The sequence below is a fragment of the Dicentrarchus labrax genome, unplaced genomic scaffold (assembly GCF_905237075.1).
Source record: "Dicentrarchus labrax unplaced genomic scaffold, dlabrax2021, whole genome shotgun sequence".
Taxonomy (NCBI): domain Eukaryota; kingdom Metazoa; phylum Chordata; class Actinopteri; family Moronidae; genus Dicentrarchus; species Dicentrarchus labrax.
Genome location: NW_026136722.1, coordinates 684,429 through 711,410, shown reverse-complemented (window position 1 = coordinate 711,410; position 26,982 = coordinate 684,429). Strand labels below are relative to the sequence as shown.

At 40.3% G+C, this 26,982-nt stretch overlaps 2 protein-coding genes across 11 annotated transcripts; one reads left to right on the top strand and one right to left on the bottom strand.

The window, feature by feature from the left end:
• Positions 1-1,291: 1,291 nt before the first annotated feature.
• Positions 1,292-10,220, top strand: zgc:65811 (uncharacterized protein LOC393524 homolog). 2 transcript variants are annotated; one of them, XM_051388323.1, is made up of 9 exons: positions 1,292-1,413; positions 1,682-1,787; positions 3,111-3,216; positions 3,330-3,427; positions 5,294-5,368; positions 5,482-5,583; positions 6,836-6,931; positions 7,177-7,260; positions 8,977-10,220. In XM_051388323.1, the coding sequence occupies exons 2-9, from the start codon at positions 1,722-1,724 to the stop codon at positions 9,064-9,066; spliced, it is 717 nt and encodes a 238-aa protein (XP_051244283.1). In that variant the 5' UTR covers positions 1,292-1,413; positions 1,682-1,721; the 3' UTR covers positions 9,067-10,220. The 2 variants fall into 2 exon arrangements, with proteins under 2 accessions (XP_051244283.1, XP_051244282.1); XM_051388322.1 differs by having other exon boundaries at positions 8,285-10,220.
• Positions 9,777-25,842, bottom strand: LOC127356523 (uncharacterized). 9 transcript variants are annotated; one of them, XM_051388307.1, is made up of 14 exons: positions 24,736-25,842; positions 19,458-19,801; positions 18,340-18,480; positions 17,161-17,279; positions 16,536-16,716; positions 16,275-16,393; positions 14,157-15,894; positions 13,724-13,834; positions 13,329-13,504; positions 13,026-13,117; positions 11,787-11,917; positions 11,427-11,607; positions 10,974-11,121; positions 9,777-10,804 (listed from the first exon to the last, which is right to left on the bottom strand). In XM_051388307.1, the coding sequence occupies exons 2-14, from the start codon at positions 19,636-19,638 to the stop codon at positions 10,637-10,639; spliced, it is 3,486 nt and encodes a 1,161-aa protein (XP_051244267.1). In that variant the 5' UTR covers positions 19,639-19,801; positions 24,736-25,842; the 3' UTR covers positions 9,777-10,636. The 9 variants fall into 9 exon arrangements, with proteins under 9 accessions (XP_051244267.1, XP_051244268.1, XP_051244265.1 ...); XM_051388308.1 differs by having other exon boundaries at positions 24,745-25,842; XM_051388305.1 differs by lacking the exon at positions 24,736-25,842 and having other exon boundaries at positions 9,777-10,306; positions 10,735-10,804; positions 19,458-20,543.
• Positions 25,843-26,982: the final 1,140 nt, after the last annotated feature.

Genomic DNA, 26,982 nt, shown 5'->3' with positions numbered 1-26,982 from the left:
GTCACATGCTGCACACACCACCTCCGAATGTGCTCTGAATGTTAGGATCTCAGTGCGTCCTCTGTGCGTCTTCGGTGCATTCACACACGTACTTAGAGTTGTCCACTGGTGCTTAGATCACCCAAGATGCATGTTAACACCCGTGTAAACAGAACCAAAGAGCTTCCCGGACGGTCGATGGCCCAGCAGAGAGGAACCTGAGTGAAAGGAGTCTGTTTTTCTTAGAAATATAAAAAAGAGGCGCTTGGATAGCTCCCCTGCTAGACCTGGTGCCCCATGTACCAAGGCTGAGTCCTTACTGCAGCAGCCATGGGCTCAAGCCTGACCCCCCCCCCTTCCTGTCACTCTTCAGCTGTCACTATCGATTAAAGCCAATAAAAAGCCCCAAAATACATATTAAAAAAAAGAATATGTGCTCTTACATTTCCATGTACTTTTGTACACACTGTAACTAGTCTATTGATTATTATCTACACTGCAGAAACATCTCTCTATCGGTGTGCGGTTCACACAGAGAAAAGAAGAAGCAGAGGTGGTGCAATTTATATCAGATTACAGGAGTGTAAACTATCATTTAACAGCTGACAAGATAAAGGGTGAACCAACAAAAATTGCATGAAGGTAGTTGAAACCCTGAGATACAATCTAGTGTTTACTACACAGACGTCTTCACTGTGTGGGAGCGGTGCATCCTGATGAAGTGTGTGTGTGTGTGTGTGTGTGTGTGTGTATGTGTGTGCTGCGTGCCTGTGCGCGCGCGTTAGTCTGTTGTGAAGTCATAGACAGTTTCCTGTGTTTTGTTCCCTTTCTTCTCTCCCGGCTGGGTTTTAAGTTTCACAATTACACGAATCCAAACCGTTCAGTATTTTTTTTTAAATCTATGTTTCTAAGCTAGCAAGTCTGCAGAATAATGATATAGAGTCACACGGCTTGACTCATTTATCTATGAATTCCTCGTGTATCAGACCAGTTTTTAAAAGAGGCATGCAATTAATAGTTTATTTACTTGAATTCATGTAAAGCCCATGTAAAGGTTTAGTTCCTTAAGTTGTGAATTTCAGTAAATAAACTATTAATTGTGTGCCTTTTTTAAAAACTGTTCTGGTTTCGTTTCCTAAAGTTTCATTCCTACTTCAAACGCTCTCGTGCACCCGCCCTCGAGACCAAACCAGCCCACGAACCATATTTGGAGGATCAACTTCCTCCGCTTTGGTGTCGTTAGAAGACCACCGCGTTGGCTCCTCCGCTCATACGTGGTACCTCCTGTCAGTCACGCCTCTCAGCCAATGAAAAGACTGAACGAGGTCAAATGGGCGGGGCATGACGCATATTGGGTTGTTTAAGACGGAACGCAACAAGGCTGACAATTTGCATTAGCTTGTTGGTGTTCTTGCATTTCTTCAACAAATACAGGTATTTATTTCATTTGCAGTTTAACTTCGTGTCTAGTTCTGGCTGCCATTTTCTCACTGCTATACATGATGTCTGTAAAAGAAACGGCGCTGTTAAAGCGTTTAAACGTGTTATTAAATGCTTAATACGCAATTTACAATATACGCATTGTAAAATATAACATGATATAGTACATATATAGTAGAGGTTATAGTGAGTGTATATTTAACGTACTGCCATTGAACAGGCCTGCACAAGTGATGAGGTAGTTGTTTTATACACCTTGCAGACTTCACAAGTGGCCGGAGTCAAACAAACCGCTGGTCATCATGGTACTGGACGGATGTGGCCTCGTCTGCAAATACATCCTCTTCATTTTCAACCTCATCTTCGCGGTAAGTCTGTCAGATTAGAATACATTAAGAATTTTTTCTGTGTAACTATATTATGTTTTTTTTATGAGGAATGTACAAATAGTATTTAGTTTTTTTGTAAATCAGATTTAAAGCTGTTACAGTATTGTTCAGTTGGGTCCCGTTAGGTGCGTCAATGTGTGGGGAAGGTTTCGTTTCTGCTGAATACCACATCGGGTTACTTGTTGCATTCACATCCTGGAGTTCACAAAAACTGCAGGGTTCATGCCTTACATAGACTGTGTAAACAGAACAAGATGAAAGAGATCCATAATAGAGATGTCATTTACCCATACACACCCTGTTTTAATCTGCCTTGTTATTTCCATGTGCTGTCTTGTGAACTGTTGTTTCAGAGGAGTTCTATGTGTTTACCTAGCTGTCCCACAGTTGGCATTCACACACAAGGTATTTGCCTTGGTATTTGGTGCATAACATTAAACATAGCAAGAGGAAAAGAGGATGAAAAGCAAGAACTGAAAAGCCAGGTGACTTACTTAGAAAATCGCTCAAACCACATCCGACCCAACCGCGAGGTTTGAATATTTGGTGATGTGAAACCTTGTTACCAAGAATGTTAAGCTGCACATTTACACCTGTGGACTTTTTTGACTAACTTATACAGGAGTGGCACGAGGCCAGTTTGCAGAATAGAATTAATTTACCGTTTCCATGTATACTTTAATTGCAGTATCTTACAGTTTCTTGAATTCCTGTGTTTAAGATTTTATTGGAAAGATGAATAGATCTACCAATCCCAACATATACCATACAAATGTATTTTATTCTGTCCCTTAAAAGTAAGCTACACAGAAAATAAAACAATGCACATTAAAAAATACAGCCACATTATAAATTAGCAACAAAATTAAAATAAATAAGCCTGTGTGGACAAAATATGGTATCGACAAAATTGGACAAAACTTCAATCCTACCATACAGATCTCTTACAGAAAATGTGCTACTGTGAAATATCACCAAAGCTACTAGCTGCCTCTTGCAGCACAGCCCAGGATATATTTGTCACTATCCTGGACGTTTAAAACTGTTTAATTCAGTTAAGTTCCGGTGTCGGCTCGCAAACACTTTTCTAACTTTTAAAACATTTTATAGACAAATGTCCGGTTTACTCGTTGGTTCAGAGTCAGGTCCAACCTTTTACAAAATGGGGTGGCAGGGTGCCATGCCATCTCTCAGAGACGCCCTGACTCACGCTGGTTTCATTTTACGTCTGAAACATTGTTTTGAATTTCGGTGTGCTGCACATGCACACTGTGGTTTTGTTTGACGTTTGTGTTTTGGCAGGTGTTGGGGTTTGTCTTCCTGGGTCTTGGACTCTGGCTGCGGTTTAGCGATGGCACCAGAGGCATCTTCAAAGTAGAAGCCCTCAACTCCAGTGCATTTGTTGCCGGTAAGCGCATATTTGACACACACACTTTTATAATTTCTCCAAAAAATTGGTTATATTATACATTTATCCCATATTTAATCACAGGCCTGTGTCTCTGCCTCCTTTTTCACCAGCTGTGACGGTGCTGATAGTTCTCGGGCTAGTGATGCTGATCATGGTGTCGTTCGGAGACTACGGTGCCTGCAGTGAGAAAAAATGTGCTCTGCAAGTGGTGAGATTTTTTTCACACTAACTTCCTTGTAAAGTGGAGCCACAGGCAATTGTGTTTTCATGTTGTGTAATAGCATTTCCTAGACATACTGTAACATGAAAAACTAACCTCTTTGACAGTCAAATATTTATCGGTACACCTGTCAACATATGTAGGAGAGATTAAAAGGTGCTGGTTACTCCTGGTGGTGGGAAGTAACTAAGTACATTTACTGAAGTACTGCTTAAGTAGAATTTAAAGTAATGAAAATTAGCCCCACCGTTACTAGCTGCAACATCAATCCAATAATATACATTATTATGTTGAAGTCCCGAATCTTTGGTGAAAGGCGATATAAAATGATGAGATAAAAATGTATAGAACTTACTGTTAAATATGAGTTCACTTTCTTATAGCCTTCGAACGTTGCACAATACCAGCACTGGCCTCAAGTTTGAGTTTGAGATCCCAGATTTAGATGGACACAAGTTGATTGAGTTAACAACCTTACATAAAGTTGTATGGGTCGGTTTCAAATGATCAACATGCAGACTAACTGCTTTCTTTTACAGACAAGCCTATCATTACTCTTTTTTCTGAACCCTGCAGACACATTTTCTCCAGAATTTTAACCACAAAATATCGAAACATGTCAGTTTCTTTTTTTTTCTCTTTAAAATTAACTTTTTTATTGATTCCATTCAGCATTGTCCTATTAGCATTTAACATTTCACACATATATTTTCCACGTATACTGAGCATAGAAATATTTCACAACAGGGAGGAAACATGTCAGTTTCATGTTGAGAAACTCCTGCAGCATACAAGTGATAAACTAGAAGATGCGAGGGAGGAATGTTAATAGCCCACATGTTCTGGCCCTGTGCTAAGCTTCAAGAAGTTTGGTCTCTCATCTTTAAAACAATCTCAGAATGCCTGAAGAAAACAATTGGCTCATGCCCGTTCATAGCCGTCTTCGGTGCCCCTCCAGACCCTTACCTACTATCTAACACTGAAGCTGACTGTATGGCCTGTGCTACTTTACATGCCACACACCTAATTGTATTTAAATGGAAATATGCACGGCTTAACCCTCTGGATAAGAGGCATACTATACTTTCTTAAGCTAGAGGAAATTAAATATTTGCTGCGGGGCTTCACAAATCCTGTTTATAAAGTATTGACTCCCTTTCTTGACAATATTAAAGAAAAGAAAATGCAATTATCAATACCCACTATTCCATTCAAATCTGCCCTGCTTTTTATTTTTCTGAAAGTCTTTTCTTTTATTGTCACTTCCATCCCCTACTACCCCACAGTGGGGTTAAATGTGTTGCAAAATCAAACATGGTTCTGATCTGATTTCCAGAACTACTTCTTTCATTCTTTTTCCTGGTCTGTGGTGTTTTCCAGTCTTATCTCATAGTCTCGTCCCAGTGTCCCTTTGGGAAAGTTCAGAGACATTCCTTAACTGTTACATAGCACAATGGTGGAAGTCTGAGAAGGCTTGTGTGCTGTAGAAAGAAACAGGCTGTGACTAACTATGATTTGCAGCACAGAAATGTAACCGCAGCGTGTTGTTTGTATTGGGAATATTTAGCCGGTTTCCAGCTCAAGGCAACAAAGAAAACAGGCTTAACTGTTATTGTGACCCATATTACTGACTTGTCCTTGCATGTTTTATGAAGTGTATCATTTTATATTCCTATTAAGTTCGACGGTAAGCGCTTTTCCTACTGGTGAAAACAACAAGCAGACCTGCATATCCTTGTCTTTGATGCACATGCATAGTAGTGGGAGACAATGGTAGTTTACTTGTTTACATATGTTTGTCAGTTTGATTTACGTGTTCTGATTGGGTTCATTCATTTCTTTTTCTCCTTTCAGTTCTCCATCATTGTGTCCATTATGGCTGGAGCTGAAATTGCTGTTGGAATTCTTGCTTATTCCAACAGGACTTGGGTGAGAGGGAAATGGAAAAGGGGGGAGGGGGGGGATAAAAAAATAAAAAAATAATTTCAGTAAATAGCCTATATTGATGACCACAATGTTTTGTTTTAATATTTGACATTAAGGTTGGGCTGAAGCTTGTGGAGTTCTACACTAGCATGTACACTCTGTATTTGAGTAATGCAGACCCAGTCATTGGTGTAACTCTCACATTCATCCACAAGACAGTAAGCACAAACTATTTCCTTTTACTTAATGCTTTTACATCTTAAAAATATTGTGTAAAATACATAAGTGAACCAGCAATTTGTAAAAATAAATACAATTACAACTGTTATTTCATCATTCCTTTTTTAGAATCACTGAATGTAGTGCCCTTAAAATGCACTTTTAAAAAGGTGTTTTTCCCAGTGACACTTCATTACACTATTAATTTCACTTTTCATCATTGTCAGCATTGGCAGTGACCTTACAGCAAATCACATACAGCAACTGCTGCCAGTTAGCTGCTCCTGTTAGCTAGAGCCGTGGTTACCAAACCTTTCTTGAATTATGTATGCGCTTTGAAATATTGTTCAGCCAAGTTCACCCTGACAAGCGCTTGATTGAAAAACACTTCAGTGCTACATTTCAAATATTTAAAATCCACCACTAAATCAATGGCTAACCAGTTTTTGTCATCATGATGTAGTGACACAAAGACGGCATTGAAGTTGCATTGAACTGCGTCTTTTTGATGAATTGCAATTGCAATTAAACTTTAAGAGAAACACAGGCTTGTGCTTCACTGAGGAGCTCTGTCATTCTCTGTGGCAGGCAGGCAACTGCACTGATCAAACACTTTTCCAGCCACAGTCTGGTTCCTTGCTTTGAGTCACTGCAGCTCACAGTGAACTGACGCCATCATGAACGTGGTTGCGTCTGTAGTCTATATAAACTATGTCTTGGCTTTGATTCAGAGTAATAACCCAAGCTCACAACCCTGCGTAGCTAGTTGGCCAGCTAGGTCTTGTTAAGTTAAGAACAGAAAAATGACATGCTAGTTTTTGTGTCTGTGTTTATTTACAGCTGCACATAGATAGTTGAGTCAGGGTTGTTGCTCTAGTTAACAGGTGCTAACTGGCTAACTCTAGTTGTTGAGCATGCTAACTTAAAAGGCGGGGTCATGTGACTGGTGACGACACCACTGTCCTTAAAGTTGACATTATAATATAAAATGTGTCATTAGGAAAAGTATGAAAACATTTGGAAATAGTTTGGGGTTTTTTTTACAAAAAGGTTATGAAATGTGAAATTTAAAATACTACTAAAATAAGAATGATGAAATAACATTTCATAATGAGTTGAGTTTTTAAAATGTTTTAACACTTTCGGGCTCCATATATTAATATAATATGATATGTCAAATATAAGGTGTTGGTGCTCATTCATTTAATTTGGAGTCTGCTTTGACTGATCTTCATCTCCAATCCCTTGTAGCTTCACTGCTGTGGAGTGACAGGAATCCCCTTGATAGAGCTGACTCAACACACCTGTCCCGCACCAGATGGGTTCTTTGAACGTTTCTCCATGTCTGTAAGTGGGGTGCAAAGAAACTAAGCTGTTCTAATGAATCTGCTATTTGTTTTAAGTATTGAATGGTTTGTTTGAGGTCATCTTTAAGTTACTATTGGTGTTCACTTAAAATAGTAGTACAATGTTGGGTGACTAAATCAACCCCTTTTCTTGTTTCTAGCACTGGAAATTGAACTGCTGTAGTATGTGAGTTAGCTACAGTGTAGAGGGTGTTAACAGTGTATCCTGTCTTGGCATTCCAACAGAACTGTCCTGGGCTCATCGTAGACGTCTTTGACAGAAAAGCACAACTAGTGATGGGCGTCTTTCTTGGAATTGGAGCTCTTCTGGTAAGTAAATATATTGCACACTGCACTTTTCTACAGTTAAACGCAGTAAATCAAGGACATTTATTTACCATTATACAACACAGGATTGTATATCGAAATGAAAGTTTGCAGTTAGTTCAAGGTGAAATAGGCTGGTGACTGAAAAAAGATGTTACAAGATAATTAAACGAACAAAAATTAAGTAAGTTTTGTTTTTAAAAATAATTGCATGTTCTTCTTGCCAGTTTGTATTGAGAATCAAATGTGTGCATTTGCTCACTCAAACATCTGTAGGAGATAATATCACTCTACATTCTAACACTTTAAACCAATAGCTCATTATTAAACCACATCAAGTAATTTATTAATGTTTTGAATATTACAGAATTGTACAGAAAAGGATTTAAAAACAATACAAAGACTGATTCTAAATGTGATCATTAACAAGACTAACACTGCATGTTATAACAGTGAATGTGTCAGCATCCGATCTGCCTGACCACATCTGGAGGTTGTCTGGTTGCATTTTGTGAGGATTCTGGATAGGTGCAAACAATCTGTACAACGTGCTGGCAATCGTACACAATATAACTGATACAGATATTTGTTTTTAGCTAGCGTTAAATATGGGTTATCGTTCAAATTTAGATAGCGAGCCAGCGGGAAGGCTGAAAGAGACGCCGCTAATTCTGTGCAATTAAAGTGGCAAACTGTGCATAATTGAACAGAACCACATGAAAAATGAAAGCAAATACAGCTGTGAAATGACTGATAGACAGTAACTGTCAAAACACAGTACTGAGAGTACAGACTGATGTGGGAACAGGGCTGCCTCAAAAGTAGTAAGGGATACGGAGATCTTTGTGGGGGGAAAAAAATCTTCATTCTGTTGTTCGCCTATAGACAAGCTTGTGTTCTTGATCAAAAAGTTACTGACCGTGTTCTAATGAGTGTGCACCCCTCTGTCTCTCTTAATCATTCCCCCTCCCCCTGCTTTAAAATTTTTTTCCTTCATTTCCATTCTTCCAATCATTGGTTCCCAAAGATCATAGCTCTGATTTGCAGCACAACCCTCAGTAAAAAGATGCGTCAGTCTGCCTCATCTCCTCAGTACCTCATCCTGACTCAGCCTCAAACATCCCAATTTGTCTCCACCTCCTACCCCAACCCTGACAATGACCCAGTCGTCTTCACCCCTCTCACTATGGCTAACATCCCCATAGCTTAGTGCACTCGCACCGTTTCACTCTGTCTCTCTCGCTCCAGTCTCTTCACTGCTGAACATGTTCAGCTTTTCTCTGCAATGGCATCTTATTAAGCTAATCATTTTGCACACATTTTCAGCAATTGTGTCATTTATTTAGTGTTTATTTGGAAGGGGTGATGTATGGCACAGTACTAGTCCCTGGGTGGAGGAGTGATGCGCAGGTTACAGAGATCAGAAATACATACAGATAGAGATTAAAACCCCTATGTTCAGTTAAATTAAAAAATAAATTCCTCTCAACTTCACCAACAGGAAGCTGCTTTAGTGTCAACATTTTGCCTTTAATCTCACAGGCTTCTTGGTAGCAGGAGCTTGTATGTGCAACCTCTTTCTCTCTCACACTAATTCATTCTGTGGCTGGTTTAATCCTGGGGGTGATAAGGAGGAGTAAGCAGGCTGTTCACCGCACAGCTCTTTGTCCCATCCCTGCTTTTTTACTCCCCCCTCCACCTTCTGTGTGTGCACGACAGATTATTGCCATGGTCTGCTCCTGTGTCCTCCTGAAAGAGCTCAAGAAAAGCCAACAGGCGATCACTGCATACTATTCGACTGTATACTAAGAAGAGCTATCCGTTTCCAACCCATAACCTCATGAATGAAGACCATCGCTGGAATTCAGGCTGAATCAGCAAATACAGGTTTACGTGGACGACCGATCACTACTAGTGTTCAAATTTTTTTATACCCTAAAACATTACATTGTGCTAATAATTTGACCCAAGAAACAAATACGACTGTTAAGAGCTGTTTACAGCCATCGATATTATCGTACAGTACTCCTAGTGAAACGGACGTTGCTTATAATTGGCTATTTTTCATCGTAGCCGAAACTGTCATAGTTAGACAGCACGTGCTTCTTAGCCTGACAGGCTGGGCATTGTGGGCATACAATACGTAATCTGTGGAGACTTGTTTTAAAACTCCCGTGTGTGGTGCACATTTGAGTAGTTATGTTGTACAATGACAGCAGCTCTTTAACACACTGAGTTATGTGCGTTTGTCTGTTTGCTTAGAGTTAAACACTCACTGAGCCACTGATGATTTATGTATACATGCTAAAAAGGGATCATTTTCTTTCAAATACATTTAAACTATTACATAAGCTCTTAGGTCAAATGACAGCAGGTGACACGTTTTCAAAAAGGTGTTGCCCTGAGTCGTAATCTGCATCACCACACCAGCCAATAAATGTGTCAGGGTGATGACTAACTAGCTTCACGTTCTTGTTACCAATTCATTTCTGTACTATAGAATTTAACAATGGCTATCATTCCTTTACTATACTTAGATAAAAACTACAGTTCATTTCTTTCTATTCATGCATCTTCTTAAGTGGTACAGAAATATTCTGCATGCTTTACTCAGCCATCAGGTTTTATTAAACTGATTGTATAAACATTTCAAGTGTTGTTGCTTTAGAGCTTTCCTGTAAACACTGGTTTGAACCTGAGGGAAACACTTTGCCATTAATGGACTCAATAGTTAAACCTTTTCAGTCCCTAATGTTCCTGTTCCAGCCAAAAGCTTCTGTGACCAAATAAAAGTACAAGTGTCTTGTTTGAAAAGAAAACAGCTGAATGCCTAGAATTGCTTGAATTCTCTGTAGTACTATTTCATTGCACTATATAGTTGTACTATTATGTTGCACTATATTGCTTACCATTTTAAAAAATAAATAAATATTAACAGAGGACATTTCCCTCTTTTTCACAAAGACTTGTGTCCTGGTTATTTCCACAAAACAAACATAGAGTGCAGATGTGTGTCTTTAATTCATTGCTCACATGTCACTGTTGGGACCTATGAGGGAAAAAGAAGTTAATGAAGTGATGGGGGAGGGGGCAAAGCTGATGAGACATTTTTACTCATACAAACATGTTTCATTTGATTTTCCCATAGCCTTAATTCTGTTCAGTTTAAAGGTATATTGCGTCACTGGCTTTTAGCAGGCCATGTTGTTTGTAAAGAATTATGCAAAGTGAAATATAATGACGTAACTGGGTAATGGGAAGGAATATTATATAGCAACAATGTATTTAAAAAGGAATCCTTTAGTGCAGCATTAGTGTATAATCGCAGATTAATTGTTGGTTGTCATTATGTATAGGGACAATCGTTTTCCTGTTTAGTCTAGAACCCACAAGTGTTCACATTATAATGAATATATAAGAAGCCTCCTGATAAACTACTGGACGACTCCTCAGTTTCTCCTTTGTAATTTAACTTACTGCTGATGCAGCCTACAGTGCAGTCACCATCTGCAGCAGAACACACCTCTGTCAAGCACATGAAGAAGATCTGAGGGAGAAAAAAAAACAATGAACTAGTGGTTTAACTACTGAATTACTGTAAACCTACACTACTTTAGACCTCTAAGACAGCCTGAACCTGAAAGAAACATTATAAATGCCACTTCAAAAGGGCAAAATAGAAGTTTACTTGAATGAGAATGTTAAGTAGGATATACCTCTGGGTCCTCCAGGTGAGAGTAGGCTCCTTTAGCCGGGTAAGAGGGACTTTCTACGTGCAGAGACAGGAAGGTAGAAATCATGATCCTCCGGATATGGAGAGAGCGTGGGGAAGAAAGTGGTTGTGCGTCCCCCTTGCTGGGACAGCTGAACAACATACAGTGACGAAAGGACGGTTACAAATGAAACAATAAAAAATATCAAAAAACAAAAAACACCATGCAGAGCTTTGCACCTATAAAAACATTCAGCCGGAATCAGCACCCAGTAACCTTTAACAAACAGAGACAAGAAACACACTGGTCTTTGACGTAAGCAAGCTGTAGTCAAATAATCATCCTGCTTAGTCACTGTCCTAGGTTTAACGCTGACGACTGAAGCTGCCAAGACTGATCACAATACAATCACTCAAAACTCGCGATAAAACCTTTATTTCCTTTATCTCTACATACCCATCATAAACCAGCATCCAGCTGGTATATGGAGTTTGAGTGTAAGCCAGGCAGGAGTGAACCAGCAGCACCAGGCTGGGCTCTGGGGGGTCCAGTAGGGAAACCTCCACATAAACTGGACTGCCTTGTATGTGGCTGAGAGGTAGGTGAGCCTCAGGGTGGAAGCTGGTGAATGACTCATCTAGGAGGTAAAGAACAAACCTTTTTAATGGCAGCCATTTTGACATTAAATAGTAGGGTGAACACAGGTGTTAGCAATGACACTAATTTAGGTTCTGTTGGGGATGCTATTGTGCATGTGGGCACACTAGGACCAGCAGCAGCAACAACCACTTTAGAGAATACAGACAAGCTATTCACCTGTGGCAATTCTCAGTTGTACAGTGACCATGGCTGGTGTAGCCTGAACGGGAGGTGGAGGAGGTTGATCCATCACATGGAGTCTAACTTCACCTGGAGACCCCGGTGACGAACTACATTCAACCATCAACCTATGGATCAACACAGGCAGCTCACGTACACAAGATGGGGCCAAGGAAACAAATCTAACAGTGGATGCAGTGTGTCAAATTGCCAATCCAAGCTGAGCATCTTAGACAATTTTATGACATATAGCCATGCGTTTCTCATTTATTTTGAGAATCTGTGATCAGCGCTTCGAATGAGGGTGAGAAGGGGTTTCCAAATCGCTGCACAGTCATCAGGAAATCCTTCCTAATAAAGATCCAATTGCAAATTTATTGAGCTAGTTTATACAGAGATTTTGAAGATGTTATTTTGGGATAATAACCTGGATCTCTCAATACTGTAACATACGACTATAAGAGTAGCGGTGACCTACAGTACAGTTACACTTTAATAGCAATTTATCACTTTAGGTCAGAGCTGTATCGAAGGTAAAATAAGCATATGATGGAATAAAGGCCAGAGCATTAACTCTCACAATATGCCATTTGAAAAGCTTGGAAAATTCCTGTAATATCAAAAATGAACAGGCAAGAAAGCCAACATTCAGAGAGCATTTTACTGACTGCAGCAGACTGTAAATGCTCTGAAGAAGCCCTTGGCTGAGCAATTGATTATAGTGTGTTCTGAGCAAGGTAGTAATTACAATGCTCCTATCAGCTGTTGATGGGACACCTACCAATATAATAACACTTCAGCTCAGCCAGCACATGCTTTGAAAGGTCATCATTTTGCACTAGAATTGTAATTTTGGAAATAAAAATGTAACTAAAAAAGGGTCAGCAATTGCAAAAAAGGGTCAAAGGTCGTGAAGGTTTGAAGATAAATAATTTCCTTAAAAACAATTGTCACATTTCCAATACTCTGCAAACAATTTAAGTTAACAAAAAAACTAAAACTTTAAAACCATTTTCTCAGTTATACACTCTTGCCTGTGTTGGTCTCCACATTATTGTAAACTTTTTTTTTTTTTTAAAAAGGTCATGCCATATGCAAAAAGGAAAATAAGTTAAAACAAACAATTCATAGCAGGAAAAAAAAAAAAAAAACAATTAACAAAGCATGCCCCACAAATATATGGTGGAAAAAATGCTCCATTTGAAATAAAGTTCTCTTTAAACAGTAGTGCCATACCTGACAGGAGAGTTCTCATACACAGAACTGTGGTCTTGAAGAGAATAGATACCATGGACTTCCAACAGATGAACCACTGTCTGACCAAACGCCTAACAAGGTAATGATATTGGAAAAAAGGTTCATTTCACAAAACAACCTGATGCATGCCCCTCCAGTTAACTAGAAGTGAGGGCAGTCCAAGCATCACTCTATACAGCCACATTAAATTTGAATAACTTTTCATAAAGCACCATTGCAGTGGCTTGCTTTGTTTTGGAGCGCTACATTACGTGGTGTACATACAGTACCAGGGTGCCTTACATGTTTGTTTACTCCACAGCCATCTAGGGGGACAGTGTAGATGTTGGGGTCAGAGGTCAGCCTCTGCAGTGTGCAGGACGCATTATTGACCTCAGAGGGATGAGCTGGGGGGGCCACTGTGGGCTCCACCACACAGTCAGGCATCGCAAAGATTAAATGCTGTCCCATTGTACAGTCTGACAGAGTAAAGAAAACACTTTCAAGTCAGCCTTAATATTTAACTGTAAGCAATGATCACAAACTATTAAAATGTATTCAATTCTGTGGCTTGGGCATTGGCTTCTGGCCTTTCAGCCCATACATCAATCATCCTTTTTTTGGGGGGGGTTTTCCCCACTGTCAATTCATTTTAAATCAGACATGTGTTAGCAAGATCTGCATTTGAAAAGACTCACCTTTCACATGGTACAAACAGCAGCCTGAAGGACAGCTGCAGTCGAAATCTGACATGAGGCCAAGGCCACAGAGTGAGGCAGAGGGAGTGTACGGGTTGGCCTTGATGTGATCTGAACACAGAGAGTAAACAGAGGAGAGATAGTTACACTTGAATGGGTCTAGTCATCAGCATGAAAGATGACAGAACAAAGTCTATACAGGTGTCTAGTTACAGCCAGAACCAGATGCTAGATCTTTATCAAGGACTTTTAATATCATTGTTCTGGATATGGTTTGGTGAGTGCTCACAAAAACAAAATGAAGAAGCCTGTCAGTACAGAATATTGTTCTGCCCCCTTGTGGTCATCTGAAGTAGACACCAATTTTAAAAGCTACATCTGGAAAACACAAGACACTTATACAAGCAACTAAAACATCACTGTCATAATTTACCTTTCATTTCATTATCCAGCCCCTCTTCTGCTTCTTCTCCACCAGGCTGCCCAAAAGCATCAAATGGCTGTTGCTGAGTGATATAATGGGAATAGAGGCTATGAAAGGGACTCGACTGTGGGATGCTGGGATTTCCTGCCTCAGCAGCATGACCCAGCTGATCCATCTGGCTGTAGTCTGAGAGAAGCTGAGATTCTGATTTTGAGTTCATACTGCCAGCAGGGTGTACTTTTTGGTTGTCTACAGACATGTCAGGGTGGTAGTAGAGGTGGTAATAGTGGTGGTAAGGATGTAGGGGGCCATGGGAAACATCATACATTGATTTTGTAAGTGGAGTTTGAGGTACGTAATAGAACGGATGCTGTGGTGGGGAGGAGAACGCCTGAAGCAGAGGGTCTAAAGCTTCTTCGGATAAAGTTGGAGGCACAGGATTGTCAGCACTGAGTAAACTCTCAGGTCCATAATCCATCTGATAGTGGTGATAAGGGTAGTAGAAGTAGGGGTGAGGTGGATTATGGTTGGGTGATGGAGTAGGGAAAGTGCTAGAAGGAGGAACTGCAACAACGTCTTGTTCAGGAGGGTAAGGCTGGACAGCAGAGTGTCTTATTTTGGAATCCAGCTCTGCTTCATCGTCCGACCAAAGTGGCTGTTTGATTGATTCTGGTCCATTTCTTTTAAAGTTTATCATTTTATCTTGCCTTGGCTGATCCATGTAAGGATTTAAGTTGTATTTGTCATGAACCACTGATGAGCGAGGAAGTGGCTGAACAAAGGGGCTTGACTTTACGTTTTGATAAGACAAATTTGCTTTTGCGGCTGTATCGGGATTGAGAGGAGCCGATCTTTTGGCCTCTCCCCTAGCAATGTGTGGAAAGTAATCAAAGTAGTGGTATGGATAGGGCTGTGGAGGATAAGCCGTAGAAGGGGAATTTGTTGCAAGGGTGTAAGGACGAGAGGCAGCTTCAGGCACAGACGGAAGGAACCAGTCTGAGTTAACTCTGCTGATAGCCTTAGACTGCTGGGTGCTGCGGGGCAACACTGGAAATTCAGGATTATGAGGATTAGTTAAAGAGGGAACCTCAAGACCTGGATCAGGGTCTTGGGGTGGGCCAGGCAGAGGGATTTTAGGATGATGGTAGTAGTGATAATATTGATTGAAGGCATGACTGGGGGGCTGGGGAGGAGGTGCTTCAAATTGAATGGGAAAGCCTGTATCTGAGGACTGTGTAGGACTGTGCTTCTCAGAGAGACCAAAGACAGGAGTTTCTTGCTTTTGTTGCAGACCTGGATACACCCGACGTGAATCCTCCATATCATCTGCAGATGAAAGCGAACTGTGGACAGTGAAACGTTTATAAGACTCCACTCGAGGAATCTGGTGGGAGTAGAAGTCCTGATAGTCTGGCTGGGGATCAACAGGGAGAGGCTGTGGGCCAAATGTCGGGTCAGGAGTTGAAGATGAGGGAGTAGGAAGGTCATATGCATCGTGTCCACCGGGACTAGGATATTTGCGGTGATATGTAGGGTGGGGGTAGTAAGGCGGGGCCAGGTAGAAAGGTGGAGCCCATGGAAAAGGCTCCAGGGATTGTGGCATATGCTCTGTTGGCCCACTGCTTAGATGATGAGGTCTGTCAATCAGAGGCTGGTGGGTTAGTGGGAGTTCTTCAGGGAGAGAGAGAGGACAGGCCAATGTGAATGTCTTCTCTCCTATTTGAAGAGAAAGTGTGTATTTTCCATCCTGAAATAAAGAGCAGACACTTTCTGTGTGAGGCTGTATTAAAAAAAAATAACCATGAACAATAAAAAGGTATCTGCTGCAGTTTTAGATATAGTTGTATTTATGTTTTCTATTTTGATTCACTCAGATGTACTTGGGTCAGACCATCAAGACTATAAATTTGTCATAATACGTGATTTTTAAATATCACATCACACTAGTCCCATACTTTTGGCAATATCGCTCACTGTGAAGTAATTGCTGAGTGAGTCGTATTGATCAACACATTTTTCCACTCATACAGATATTAGATAAAATGTGCAATGGGGAAAAAACAAAACCACACAGTACTGAAAATATAATTCTTCAGTCTCATGAATGGTGTCTTTACTGAAATTCACCTTTACTGTGATGTCACATGTCACAAATGGAGCAGCGATAACAATTTCTGAATCTCGTCTGTCCAAAGTGTAGCCACACTGCTCAGCCAACAGCACCAAAGGGGTCCATTCTCCTCTGACTGTAGTGAAAAGAAAAAAAAAAAAAAAAAAAAAAAACTATGCTCACATTTATTTTAAAAAGTCTGGAAAAACCATAGAGAGGTAGAAAATCACTGGAGTGAACTGAGTGTTAACAGAATGAAAATGGAAAGTTGTGTTTACCATTTACCCTCAGCTCCTCTGTAGCAGACAGTCCCTGCACTTTGACGGTCATACCGTACGGAGAGCAGCAGAGGGAGGGTGGGGAGTCTGGGCCCACGACCTGAGGCTGGATCTGAGAGGCTGGGCAGGACATCTTGACTGGAGCCCCCTTCCACAGCAGGGGCAACACATAGCTGTCATCCTGAACACATGTTTAAACAGCATTTTTTTATACTTTTACTCCTGCTGGCGAAAAAAAATTCACATCCATTAGAGAAGACATGGCTATAAATAAGAAACAAGCCTCGCTCATTCAATTAAAATTTAAAACATGAGTCAAGAATCCATGAAAGTCCCTAACTATCTTGTCAATGACATAAGAGGGTAGGGAGTCATTTCAGTTTAAATGTATGAGTCATCTCAACCCTGTTACAAAAAAAGATTTTTGGTCTAACAGTCATTCCCACCATGAAGACAATGATCAGCAGAGGATGGTGGAGGATTAGAAATCAGACATATCCTCACGGGAAAACACAAGAGAGTGAACAACAAGGTAAACACAAAACGAGACAAACACTGCAGTGATAAAATAATCTGTGCACTGGTGCCTAATCTGACACAAAGCAGACATTTTCAGATCCCATACCTCCTGCAGAACATGGCAGGCGTCATACTGAGCCATGAGACTGAGGTCTCTCCATGTGGTCTCAACAGAGTAGCCACACTGAGGAGGAAGCTGGGACAGTGGTACAGATGACTCATTCACTGAGACACAAAAAGACACCAAAACAAAAACATTCACTTCATTCTGATGAAGAAAAAAAAGAAAAAAAAAAAACACATAAATATAGAGAACCTAAAAACATGGGTTTATGAGGGGCCATCAGACATTCAGAATTACTACGCACACACTTTTCCCCTCATACACATTTTTTTATATGTATGAAACTCATTCACATATTATTGAAAAGCTTTCCCACATACCAGTCAAGTGCTCATATACACAGTTAAGATGCTGTCTTATAGTATTTTGAAAACCTTCTATATACTTAATTAGACCTTTTATAAGGTTTATTAAAATAAAAATAAAAATTCTGTTTTTGTCGCAGTTTGGTTAGCTTTAGGCAACAAAACTACTGGGTTTAAATAGAATTTCTCACAATGTTACACATGTTCTGGCACTTTCTGGCAGAAGACTTGAAGGCCAACTTCTCCCACTCATGCGAGCGTGGGCGCCTGGCCAATCCTAGTGCTTGAATGCTACGCAGGGCGTGTCTTGCCAAGAAAAGCAGTGGGATTCATAATAATGCAGTAGGGACAAGTCAAATTCAGCCAGAGCACATGCACTTCCTAGTGTGGCGTCTTCCTGTTTCATTCAGATGAAAGGAAGGCCTTCCTTTTTAACTGTAAAGCTCTTATTTACTGCCTAACGGTTATATTTTACCCCTGTATGAGCATGTTTTACTAATAAGTGTGAAAGCTTTTCAGTAGTTTGTGAGAACTTCTCAGTTTTGCATGTAAAAGATTTTCCCTTGTACGTGTGTTTTTCAGTATAGTATATGAAGGAGTTTGGTTTCATGTGCGTATGAATAAGCATGATAATTCTGAATAATGACCCGTACAGCCCTTCATACAGGTTAATGTACTCCTACATAAGGAGAGAAAACTTTAGAAAATAGAGTGAACTTCAACAGAAATTGGAAATTGAGGGTTGAGGACACCTGCTGCAACCTACTGTGTAGTATATCTCCAAATTCAAGCTAACAATGCCACTGTCCCAGGCACAAAGCTGGAGTATTTGTAAGTGGAGAAGCTGTAGCCTCACCCCGGTTCAGCAGTAGTTGTACAGCTTGCCTCCTCCTAACAGTGAGGGTCATGCCGTCGTCTCCACACTCCACCAAGGGCTGCAGCCTCCGCCAGCTCTCCTCCGAGCCTCTGACCCGCTGACCTCTAATCCTCTCCTGGCCTAGTAAACAAAAACAAAAAGAGTTCACAACAGAGAATACAGTGTTAGGGTCTATATTTTTATAGAACATGAGGAAACAGTTGAGTCTCTCAGTAAAGGAGTGAAATACATCTATTATATTGTGTATTTTTCTAACATTTTGTGTTGAAGGGGACAACATTTCTAAAATCTGCACTCCATTTGGTATCATTTTAGGGAGGCTTGACATTTAAAAAAAAGGGAGGCAACGGTGTACAGACTAGTACTGGTAAGAGCTACATTCAAATGCCATGAGCTGTGAAACATTTGTCTCAACATATTGCACAATTGTACAAATTAAAAAAATAAATGTCAAGTCAGTTGTGCCGTTTGTATAGAAATAAGAATGCAGATTTCCCTGAATTACTGTTTGAATTTACAGAGTCAAAGCCAAGGTCATCCAACACCAGACAACAGAAAGCTCTGTATGGACACAGAAAGCAGCAGAACTAGAAATCTTAATAGACAGCAGTCCAGCTGTAGCGTTACTAGCAATACAACCATGGATACTTCCTGAACGCGCCATAGATTTCACATTAATCATAAAAGATAAGGAGTTCAGATTTGTAGTCAAAAATGAACAATTAAGACCTACACAGAAGAAGTTTAAAGGCATTACAATGGATAGTAGAGAAGACCATTGAGAGTTGTTTGTTCAGATTTAAGTTGATCGGTTGAGATCGGTGAGAGCCAGAAGGTCAGATATATTGTCCGAACAACAGACATTATACAGAATTCAAATAGACATTTATATTATACAGAATGCATGGGACTGAGTGGGATATTTCTGTGGATGCCAGCACATAGTGTGGTCAAAGGAAATGAATAAGCAGATACATTTACACGATATAAGATAACACAGGGAGATGTGACTTTGGCAGACAAGAATTTGTATTTACTGTTCGCTACCCGCCAAAAACAGAAGAGGAGGAATTCTGGGAAGAGCCCAGGTAGCTCACCTGAAACAACAGCATCTGACTGGTAGCCCACATTACGAGTGTTTGCTTCAAGTTGACCTTTAATGTAAAACTTTCCGTGGACGACAGGCGCCATTTCCCCGTCGCTACAGTGTTCATTCGGAGGGTTAAATGAAGTATACATCCTCTCCCCCTCGGTTTGCTCCGGGTCAGTAGACGCCATTCTGGGTTTGAGTGTCTGTTCCGGCCTCCCTCCAGAGGTTTTCGTCTGTGTCCCGTCCCGGTTTTCCAAGTAGTGAAGGTACAGGAGGTTTCTCGACTGCCGCTGCTCTGTGCCCTCTCGGTTAGAGCGACCTGCGGGGCCTCCCGTCGTTAAAACGCGGTTCCTGTCATGATGAAGAGCCACATGAGAGTTTGGTTGTGAGGACTGAACAGTGCGCTCACACCGGCCCACTGGAGGTAAGGTTATTGTTGTGATGGAGTAAATGAGAAGGACACCGACGCAGTATCCGTTTTGCTTCAAATGCATTGCAAGTAAGAGTTTCTGTCTTCGCACCAAAACACTGGGAGAGAGCGAGCGAGCAGCGGCAGTGTATATGTAGACTTCTTACCAGCACACCTGCTCACTAATTGGCCTTAATCAGCCAGGTAGCGCATGCGCAGTGTAGTGATTGTTGCAGGTATTATTTTTATGTTCAAGGTTTCAAATGATCAGTGTTGGATACTGAGTCAAGTACTGTGATTAATAAGTTTTTTGTAATTGTGCCTTACCTCATTTACATTTGCTTTATACTGCTTCTCCATTACAGAGGAGGGGAATTTCCTTTTTACCCCATTACATTTATCTCACAGATGTAGTTTCCACTTTACAGGTTGAGATTTTACATAAAAAAGAGACGCACAATAGTCTTACAAATCAGAATACAAAGTTTCCAACCTTTTTGGGTTCTGACCTCTTACAAAGAATCAGTGTCTGCTTGTCATGTTTCAGACGTACATGAAATGTTAGAATCGACCAAAGAGAGATTTCCTCACTACATTTCTCTCAAGGATTAATTCAGACAACGGCTAAAACTATACAGTCTTTGACAAAAAAGTAAAGATTAAAGAGAGTCCAAAAAGGTATATACATTTGTGTATGTGTGGCGTCTTTCCTATCTCATGAATCATCTCACAATTCCACATTTATATTTTGTGGACTTTTCAGCTGACAGTACCTCTGTACTATTACTGATGTAGGACTACTGGTTTAGAATTTGAACGCCATGTACTTTTCCGTCCACTAGAGGGCAGCAACACTGCATTGCTCTAAGTCAGCAATTGTGGAGGATTATTTTCATGAACAGATAAATTAATGGAGACTTATCTATCCATCTGTCTGTCTGTCAGTCAAGAACCATTTCTAAGCTTTGAGACAACAAAGATGGATTTTTCAAACCTCCCACATACATATACACACTATCCAATATATATATATATGTATATAACTTTTTTACCTCTGTGTTATACTATTAACTATTAATTAACTGTAATGAATAGGTGAATTCCTATTGAAAAAAGACATTTAGACTGGCATTTACTCATTACTTACATCTGTGGCCCTGCCCTTCAGGTCATCTAGCTCTTTTTAAATAATATCTTCTCTGTTGTGTCAAACTGAACCCATCATCTGATTGATAGAAATAAGTCATCCAGTAAGCCACGTTGGGAGATTAATTTACAGCCTAACTCCTGTATGTCATTTACATTCATTTACATTTCATTGTTGTTTTCTTGTTCAAGTTTTTTTTTATACTTTACAGATGTGAAATCTCTAATGTCAGGGTTCTTCCCATCTGGCCCAAACATAAATTAATCTCATAAAAGTTTAATAAACTATAAATCTATTCATTAAAAAAGAGGTTTAGTGATATTGTCTGTCTACTACTGTACTCATCGAAACGGCCAAAAAACAAGATTACTGTTAGTTTGTCGCCAAATCCACCATCTGACAAGAAGTAACTCTGCCAAGCTGTGATCAGTCATCACATTGTGGTCATGATGTTATCAGCTGAGGCCAGGCTGGTCATTTTCTCACAGTGTCTCACTTATAAGGGCTGTCTTTCCACGTCTACCTGAACGCTAGGTACGAGTGTGACGAGGCTATAGAGGAACCACACAGCCGCACAGTTTGAACCACAACAGCCACACAGTTTTAATGTGAGCAATTACACTTCATAAAGAGGATCTGAAGCTGTGTGTATTTGTGTATGTCGAGGAGTTGGGTAGGAGTGTGTGTGTGGGGGGGGGAAATCAGTTGATGATGGGCGCGGCAGTGGGTGACTCATATTTGGAGTTGCCTAGCTACAGCCAGGAGTTGTTTTCTTTAGACTCAGAGCGAGAGTACAGTGTGCATGTCTGGATTTCATTGAGAGAGCAAGGTTTTGTGGGGGCGGCATAAACGCAGGGGTGGCACTGAGCAGGAAACAGGAGGAGCACAAATGTTCCCATAGAGGAGAAGAAATCACGTGAGGAGAAACTGGAGTTAAATGTAGTAATGTCAACCAGGGAGGAGAGGAAAAAAAAGAGTGAAATCTACAGAAAGAGCGCTCAGGGTGAGGAAGTGAATGAAGAATGAAAACCCCTGGCCAGTAACCATGGAAACGGGTCGGCTCGACTAAATATGAGGAATTCTTTTTTTATTGAATGTAAACGGTGGCTAGGGCACTACAACTGACACACACAATATTCGCCCCACTGGAAGCTGTACCGCAGCCTTCATAAAGTACAGTGGCTCACATTTACTGTACAATATCCACCATGTCTGGTTCATAATAGACTCCTGAAGCTGCTCCTGACTGATTTTCATTCAGACCACAGGCAGGCAGCCAATAGGGCACATGCAAATGCTTAAAGATAAATCCTATTAGCATATTCTTTGATGTCTTAATTTCATTTTGATTGCCCCTTCACTTAAAGTTTACCTTTCATACATACTCAAATTGTATATGTGAAAAACATTTAAACAAAAATTTAAAAGTGGCAAACAAAACATTAAAAACACAATTTAATGGTAAAATAATAAATAATACAATTTAAAATAGGTAATGAAATTAAATGAAAATAAAGAAAATGTAGGTTAAACAATTAAAACTGTTAGGATCAACAGGCATTAACATTATGTATACTTCTGTGCCGTTCATGTAGTCATCACAATTTATATTGTGTTGTATAATTGATGGAAGCATGTATAATGAAAACAGGAGTGGACCAAGTATTGAACCCTGAGGAACACCATATGAAATGCTCATTCTATTCTATTTGAAAGAAAATTGCCTATAAATATCATATTCCATTTCTGCCAATAGATCCTCCTAAATGTTACACACTGGACCTTTAAAGGTCAAATAAAATTAGTTTAGTTTTACCTTAGAAAGAGCAGTTTTTATCTACTACAGAGTCCGTCAATCAAATCAAAAAGTCAAATACGGACGTGAGTGGTGTTCAATTGGTTACAATCTGCAACTTCACTGTTAGATGTCACTAAATCTTGCACACTGGTCCTTTAAACTTATTTATGCATGTCAAAAAAAGTGCTTTATTTTCTTACTGATGGAGTGAGGCTGAGGCAGCCATTACTGGAAAATGAAACTGATCTCATTCCTCAGCAACGGAGAGAAGGACAGTAGAAAAGGAAGCTCTGTGTGCGTATTGTTTTTTTTTCCAGTGCCTGTGACAATGTGCCATTCCCTGATAGGATGTTGAGTATTATGCACTATGTATGTATAATAATAATAATAATAATAATAATAATAATAATAATATGTGTTCTCCAGAAACTGGGGTCACATATCACTTCTTTTGGAGACTTTTTGGACAGTGTGAGAATGTGTGTGTCTCACTTCTCCACTGACATGCCTATGCAGTATCTCATTATCAAAACCAGCCCAGTGACACTGGTAGCAGGGACGAGGGCGATGGTCGACTTTCCCAATTAGTCAACAGCCTAAGGTGAGGTGAGAGTTTCAACATAAAAAGCCACTGACACTGGCCCTTGTGTTTGCTCTGCCTCCTCCAAAAGAGCAAAGTCTTTGAAATTACTCGTGCAAATCCTGTAAATATACACTCTGCCTGCTTTTATAAAAGAGTTTAGAAATCTCAGGGTAGGGTGCGACATTGTGTAAGACAAAGAAGGAATGAGCAGAGTGAGACAGTCAACCACAGACAGAGAGCTTTACTATTGTGTAAAGCAGCAGTGACTTGGCTGTGGTCAGGCTCACTCCCCTGGCATGCTGGCACCGCTCTGCTGGCTTTGTTTCACAGAGTCATGTTGAAATACTCACTGAGACTCCTCACAAACACCTTAATTAAGGGATTTTGACATTACTCAACCAAATATAACAATCTGTCCTGGTATAGGCCCGGTTTATCTATTTACATCTAATTTATATTTTTGGCATTTAGCTGACGCTCTTTTTCAGGGCAATTTAACATGTGTCAAAGAGATGAATGTCCAACGTTGCCAACTTTACAAACAACCAGTAATTAAAAATGCAAGACTCAGTGCCACAGCTTTAAGACGATGCAACGAAGTAATCTGTGATGGAGGAGTGCATGTTGAAGACATAAGTAATTGTCCTCTTGACAGGCCACATAACTCATTTTCGACAATGTAAAATGTCAAAGTGTAGCACAGTTTGGTTCAGTGTATTTCAGTCATTTTTGAATAGCAGATTCAGGCTTGCATTCAGCTCTTTAATGACCCCACAGTGTGCAGTAAACTGTGGACTGGAACTAACAGTAGCTCACTGAACAAGCCAACCCTGAGAAAGTATTTCAAGGAATCAACGTTGATACCTGTGCACACAACCCTTGACAGATCAGACAATATCGCAACTGTTCTTAGTGATCTTTTATGGCTCTGGTTTTTCCAGTACTGATCAGCAATGGCAGCACGACAAAGGGGTTGATTGTTGAGCAAGCCACCCCATTGGTCTTCTTCAGTAGTTACACAGGCATGTGATTTGTCGACTTGTGTTTGGATCTAAAAAACGTGTTGTGGCTAAGCTCCTGCTCCGCCCCTGATACATTCAACGGTAGACGGTGGCGTGGCCAAACACCCACTACGATTTTACTCTGTAAAACGATAGCTGACTGAAGCATGACTCATGGCATTTCCTCTCCCAAAAATATACCCAGAACTGAAAAAAGGTCTCATTCTTGCATAACTGAAGTGGCAAAAAGTATTTTTTGCTCCACAGGCATGTTTACTGGTTTTACTCAATAACTCTCATGTTAGGGTGAGGGAGTGCCGTATCAAGCTGTATGGTACAGTACACACCTGGCTTACCTCGCCTACAAGGTAGGGTTGACACGCCCAGAACAGAATCAGGTCCGACCACATTCTCCGTTCTCACTTCTCTTTTTCTCAGTCCGTCTCTCTCTTCTGTTTTTTTATGCTTGATGTCATCTTTAGATTGTGTCTCACAAGAAGTTGTAGTCACGGATTTACCATGTTGTTTTTAAAAATCTAAAGTCAAATAGGAAAGGTCCTATGAGCACATGCACCGTCCTTGCCTGAGAGGGAGTTGTCCAATAGCTCGGGTGGAGCTGTTTGTGTTGGTGATAGATCTTTAGTGCGATGTAGCAGATGTAGTGTAGATTTTGATGAGATTAGACCACTATATTCCAAACCTGAATTGCAAAATTTCAAAGGACTGACATTCTTTCCCATGGGGATTTGGGAGGGACACCAATGACGTTAAGTAGTACAATCAAGGTGTGGTTTGAAATACACACTGTCAAACATGAATGGATGGACTCCCATTCATTTCAGCCTTCTTAAATGGTGAAATAGGTGGTGCATTTACTGTGGCTTCCATGGAGTTTGATAATGTTGTCATGGAAATCAGGGATGTGCATAAGGTGCAGAAACCTGAAATGTTGCCATGGCAGAGGCATCATTTAGTTCAACATTTCAGCACTGGCTATGTTTAGCATTCCAGCTTTCTGAGTCCCTCTGTCTACATATGAAAAAGGTTTTTTTCCATGACAACCACATTAAAACACACTATTCCGCTTAGCTTTCAACAAAGGAGAAGTGCCTTTGTTTCATTTGCCTTGGAGATAGTGTATTTGTATGTATGTGTGCATGTGCGTGTGTGTGAGTAACCTCATGATCCCACCAGAATGTAGCCACACAAGTAGCCTTGCTATAAAGTCAGGCAGTTTCTGCTGCCTTTCAAGGCCACTGTATTCGCAGGTAAATTATTTTTGAAGCCTGTTATTATCCTGCTGGCTCATACCTGAGGCTGAGGCAGCCTGACATGATACTGACCAGGTACACTGCTGAGCCTTTGACTCAGACTTCTGTTGGTGTATCGCCATATTTTTATGCTCACCAGAAGCAAACAAGCGACCTCAGTCTCCCAGTCTGCACCCAGAGTATTTTTGTCTGTCTATATCTACTTGTGTGTATCTGAATTTCCTGTCTGACTTTTATTAAGTGTATTCATGTCCACCCATGTTCTTGTATTTATATCTTTAATATTGTTTTTATTTAATCCTTTATTTACACAGATCTAGCTCATATTTTTCAAGAGAGACTTGGGTACAAGAAAAAAAACACACATTTTAAGTATGGACAGACACAGAAGAGTCACACACACAAGTGGAATTACTTGAGTATAGTCTTTTAAAAAAGTGAAAAAAGATTTTACTTTCTTGCTGCTCATTCCATCTGTGAGGCGTGTAGTATCTGAAACCAGCTCTCTTCCGAGGTTCATCTGTAGATTGTAAAATGGTCTTCCAAAGGAGAAAAATATGATTTATATCGATTCAAAAGTCAGATTTTGACCCGTGCTTTGCTTGTCAGATGTTCCACATGAGTCTTAAAAGTGAGTCCAGTATCCAGCCAGATTCACAGATATTTATAGTACTCAACAAATGAGAAGCCTGAAGATCATGGATAGGGGGAGTGACCTTGAGAGTAGTATTCATTTTGCTTCGTCAGACTAAAGAGATCTGAAATGTATCAAATTAATTAAGTCAAATTTCATTAAAACTTTAAACCAGCACCCACTTGGGGGCTCAACTGCTTTTAGCGATTAGACGGTAAATGAAATTTCAACTGCTTTCATCTCTTACATGTCAAACAATTTCTGCCTTCAGTGATTATACTCCGACTGACATCTCAGCTTTAATACTTAACACTTCATACACTTATACTGATTTCCAACTTCTGTCCACCGTCCAATTTTAACCACCATTTCATCATATTTCTTTTTTTTTTTGGTCTGCCACTTTAACTCAAAGGACCGGTGTGTAGGATTTGGTGGCATCTAGTGGTGAAGTTGCAGATTGCAACTAACTGAACGCTGCTGGGGTCTGTATTTGACGGCCTGGGAATTTAAACGGGCTGTTAAGTGTGTATAAGAAGCTATAGTTGGTTTGTCCTTTGTCCCTATGTTAACCTGACTGTGCAGGTGGTTTGTTAAACAGAACAATCTGGGAAGTCATCATCTGTAAACTGTTCGGAAAAGGATATAACTGATGCTACAGCATCTACGCTAACTTCTATTGTTGTTGA